Raw genomic sequence first — 4,461 nt, forward strand, 5'->3', positions numbered from 1 at the left:
ATAAAATATTTACTTAAATGTCCATTGTAGAAAATTGCATTTACCAGTCATTGTTTATTGGTTATAAGAAATTGCATTTTGTAATATTTAACTCCCAACAATTTCACTGAGCTTGTTATAAATAAGTCAACCAGTATAAAAACTATTCAGATCCTCTCGGGTTTAGTTAAAGTCACCTGTATTTTCCCTGGTACCAATCATTATATGAGAAAATATAAACAGTATGACAGATATTTTATTTTATTTTATATTTTTGGCCTTTGAAATTGTCTTTATTTCTGATCATTCCTTACAACCATCCACCCAAGGATTAACTCCCACACATGCACCTCGAGCCCAAATACCCTGCCCCCCCCCCCCCGCCCCCAAGCACATCAGATTCATATCTCTGATTCTAGGACACTTGCCCCCTGAGGTCCCATGAACTCCCCAACATTTGCCCCTGTAATCGTGGACCTGGGCTTGGTCCCTTCCTTTCCCCATTCACAGGAGCATGAATCTGGAACGTGCGTGCCCCCTGCATAATGCACCTGGTTCTATATTACAGCTTCCGAGGGACCAGAACAAAGCTTCTGCTGAGTGTTCCCACTGAGCAGGGTCATTACAGGGGCACAGCACGGCTACGTGTCATGAAAACTCCACGTCATAAACTTTACTTTTGCCACATTTGCCAAGACAGATGGCCCTGGGCTGTCCTAACTCCCTCAGTATCCCCACGAGCTCAGCCCGGATCAGCGCAAGTCTCTCCTTGTTGACAGTCCCCTGGATCCTGTAACACTCCAGGGGGACAGGGTACAGCTCGAGCTCTAAACTGCGCAGCCCGGCTGTGTGGCGAAGCAGCTTCTCCACGGTGGCCATGGAGAAGTTGTTCTCAGAGATGGTGAAGACCCTGAGCTGGTGACAGCGGCTCAGGACAGGCAGGATGGCCTCAACTTGGGAGTCCACCATCCCACAGTTATCCAGACCCAAGTCCTCGAGGGTGGGTGCCACTGCCTCCAGCAGAGCTCGGAGGGGCTCAAGACTAAAATCCTCGAGGCTGAGGCCAAATAGATGCAGGGACTTCAGCTGCCTGAGGTTCGGGCACTGGAACAGGTGTGTCAGGTCTGAACGTGTCAGCCGATGGCAATTTGTTACGGAGAGTTTGTCCAAGGGGTTCTGCAGGCTCCTGAGCACCTCGTCCAGACGGCCTCGGAGGAAGGAGGGAGAATCCATGTTGAGGTCCCGGAGGTGCCGCAGGCTGAGCATCTGAGAGAGGAATTGGGAAAAGGATCCCTGCTCCTCCTGCTGTTTCCTGTCCCAATCCTCTTCCTCCTCCCACTCCTGCTCCTGCTCCTCCCACTCCTGCTCCTCCCCCTCTTCCTCCCCCATCTCTTCTTCTTCCTCCTCCTCTGTCAACATGTGAATGTGGGAGAGAGAGAGTCTCTGCAGGTTACTCATCTGACCCAGGTAAAGAGCAAACGTCCCCAGGGTGGGCAGGTCCCAGGTGCACTTTACTTTCACCTCCTGGATGCAGTCCAGCTGCACCCCATCCAGGACCTTCCTGACACTCTGGAAGGGCCCCTCAGAAATCCTCAGCGCCTTGCAGCACAGGTGTAGCAACCCTTCCCTCTGCTGGGCCCATTGGATGATGTACATGAAAAACTTATCCCTGTCCCTTTCATTGAAGTTAAGGTCTAGGAACACCTCCAAGGGAGCCAAGGGGTGCTCCATGTTGGGGCTGGAGCTGTGCACAGCCACTGGTTCCGTCGGTGAGCAATTCTGGGTGCTGTCTCCACACCACATTCTCCAGAAGTTGGCACCCGAGTTCCTTAAATCCAGCACCCGCAGTTTCCACCTCCTGGGCCGAACCTCCTGGGCAATCAGAACGTCAAGCCCATCCAACACGGCTTTTAAGACCTTATCCAGGGACAACTGTGACAGGCAGCCCAGAGGGAGGATGGTGAAGGGCCAGGCATGCACCATGGCCTTCAGGGGCTTCCGCTTTCTCCTATGGTAGGCCTGAATGAAGAGTGGCGGGAAGAGCTCAGCAGGCAGGTACTCCAGAGCTGCAATGGCTGAGGCCTGGTCCCTCAGCAGGCTCCTTCCTGCCAGCCTCAGGAGTGTGGGTGGGGTCCAGATACTCATCTTCAAGGTGCTCAGAAAGGAATCCTGCAGAAACTTCTGCTGTGACTGAGTTGGCTGGGGCTCAGATCTCAGACCTGGTGAAGAACCACGGCACTGACTGCACAGCTGGAGGACTCTGAATCTCTCCTCTGGTGCCTGAGGTTTTTATTCACCTTCTCAAATGTTAACATCCAATCAGAACCCTCAGTCTCCACCCCTTAATCTTATTGGGATTACTTCCTCTCTCCAGATTAAAGAATTGAGAGAAAGTTAGGGAGGGGCAGGGTTGAGGCCTGGCTCATGGATTCCTTCCACAGACACTGACTGAGGTTGACTGATGGCCTCAATTGTCATCCTCAGTGTGGGACAATGAAGGTGTAATGGTTAACTGATGTTTTTTGTTTTTTGGTGTTTTTTTTTTAATATATATATTTTTTATTGATTTTTTACAGAGAGGAAGGGAGAGAGACAGAGAGCTAGAAACATCGATGAGAGAGAAACATCGATCAGCTGCCTCCTGCACATCTCCTACTGGGGATGTGCCCGAAACCCAAGTACATGCCCTTGACCGGAATCGAACCCAGGACCCTTCAGTCCGCAGGCCGACGCTGTATCCACCGAGCCAAACCGGTTTCGGCAACTGATGTTAAATAGGAAAAAACACAACCTGAGAGCGTGGTGGCTGTGGGTCTTTGGCCACATTAGAGTAATCCAAATGTATCCACAGCCGACGCCCACAGCTGACACCCTTTGGTGTCATCCCCAAAGAAAACAAATGAAATGTGTCCATGCATCAAGTGAGGTTTTATGTCAGATGACATAGCAGATCATGATCTCCACAGGAATCAAGGGGTGGGCAATTGAGCATGTGAGTGGCCCTTCATACCCCAAGGTTTGTGTGAGGGAGGTCAGGTAAGAATCACCATGAGAAGCAGGGTCAGGGCTGGGCTCCTAATGGAACCCTGTGAATGACGCAGGGCCAAGTAAAAGATGGGTGTTTTTTCTTGGAAAGAAGAGAGATAGAAAGACTCTTCTCTGGGTGAATTTAGGAAAAAAAGAAGGAAAGCTGGAATAGAGACAGTGCCATCCTAGAGGGCAAAGGGAGAGATTCCATCTTCTCTCCCTCCCAGGAGGAAAGGGCGGGTCTCCTCTGGGAAAGATGAGATTAGCTCAGCACCTGGGTGGAGAAGATTAAATCTAAGAATGTGATTAGAGGGAAAGAGGCCAGGCCTGGGAGTCAAACATTTTCAATCCTGAAAGACACCGAAGGCAGATGCATGGGCTCTTTGGGATCTTGAAGCCAGAGAGAGAAATAAACATGGACCAATCACAAGTAACCCTGTCACATCATGGAAGCTGGCACCAGAAAACGTTTATCTGAGAGTCAGGATTCTTCCACAGAGAACCCTTCCCAGACAGCAAGTGCCTTCCCCCCATGGCCCCATTCCTGCCCTCATGGCACCCCTTCACTTCACTACACCCAAAATCATCTCCCTTATGACCACCAGCCCTCAAAGTCTCCTTTTCAGTAAGCCTGCCCCCCAATATCACTCAGTCCTATATTTGTCTGACATCCATGTGGTCTGCTGGACCAGAGGCTTTTTTTTTTATTATTCTTTATTAGTTAAGGTATTACAAATGTGTCCTCATCCCCCCCATTAACCCCCAACCTCCCCCCCCCCCCCTCCACTCATGCTCTCATCCCCCTGTTGTCCATGTCCATTGGTTTGGCTTATATGCGTGCATACAAGTCCTTCGGTTGATCTCTTCCCCTTACCCCCTCCCTCCCCTACTTTCCTTCTGGGGATTGATAGTCTGATCGCTGTTTCTGTCTTTGGATCTGTCCCTGTTCATCAGTCTATGTCAGGGGTGGGCAAACTTTTTGACTCCAGGGCCACAATGGGTTCTTAAACTGGACCAGAGGGCCGGAACAAAAGCATGGATGGAGTGTTTGTGTGAACTAATATTGCCGGAAGCCGGTCCATCCTTGCTGCTTGACACAGTCGCAGGAGAGAAACATCCACACAGCATATGTTTCAATGGACCTGGCATATACAGCATACTGTTTTTAATATGTTTGCTCCCTTTAGCGCCATGTGTTTTAACCAAGGTCACCTCTCCGAGAAAGGTTGTTTCCCCAGGTGGGGATCTTTCCCTGAGGTTAGGGAGGGGATACAACCCCTTAATTAAGTGCCAGGCAGGTAGTTAAGCTACATAATCTTTACTCCCTGGAATGGAGATAAGAAACGCCCTAACCCTTGTAATAGAAATTGACAGGATTAAATCGGCTGGTATAAATACGGATGTAACAAGACAATAAACATCAGATCCTCATCAGCTCCTCATCAGCTCCTCATC

At 50.0% G+C, this 4,461-nt stretch overlaps 1 protein-coding gene across 1 annotated transcript; it reads right to left on the minus strand.

Annotated features, from left to right (window-relative positions):
* Positions 1-627: 627 nt before the first annotated feature.
* On the minus strand, positions 628-2,124 carry LOC139019626 (PRAME family member 20-like). Its single transcript, XM_070428586.1, has one exon. The coding sequence runs from the start codon at positions 2,122-2,124 to the stop codon at positions 628-630; it is 1,497 nt and encodes a 498-aa protein (XP_070284687.1).
* Positions 2,125-4,461: the final 2,337 nt, after the last annotated feature.

This window comes from Myotis yumanensis, unplaced genomic scaffold (genome assembly GCF_028538775.1).
Source record: "Myotis yumanensis isolate MYYU_CA2020_CCGP unplaced genomic scaffold, mMyoYum1.0.hap1 SCAF_11, whole genome shotgun sequence".
NCBI lineage: Eukaryota > Metazoa > Chordata > Mammalia > Chiroptera > Vespertilionidae > Myotis > Myotis yumanensis.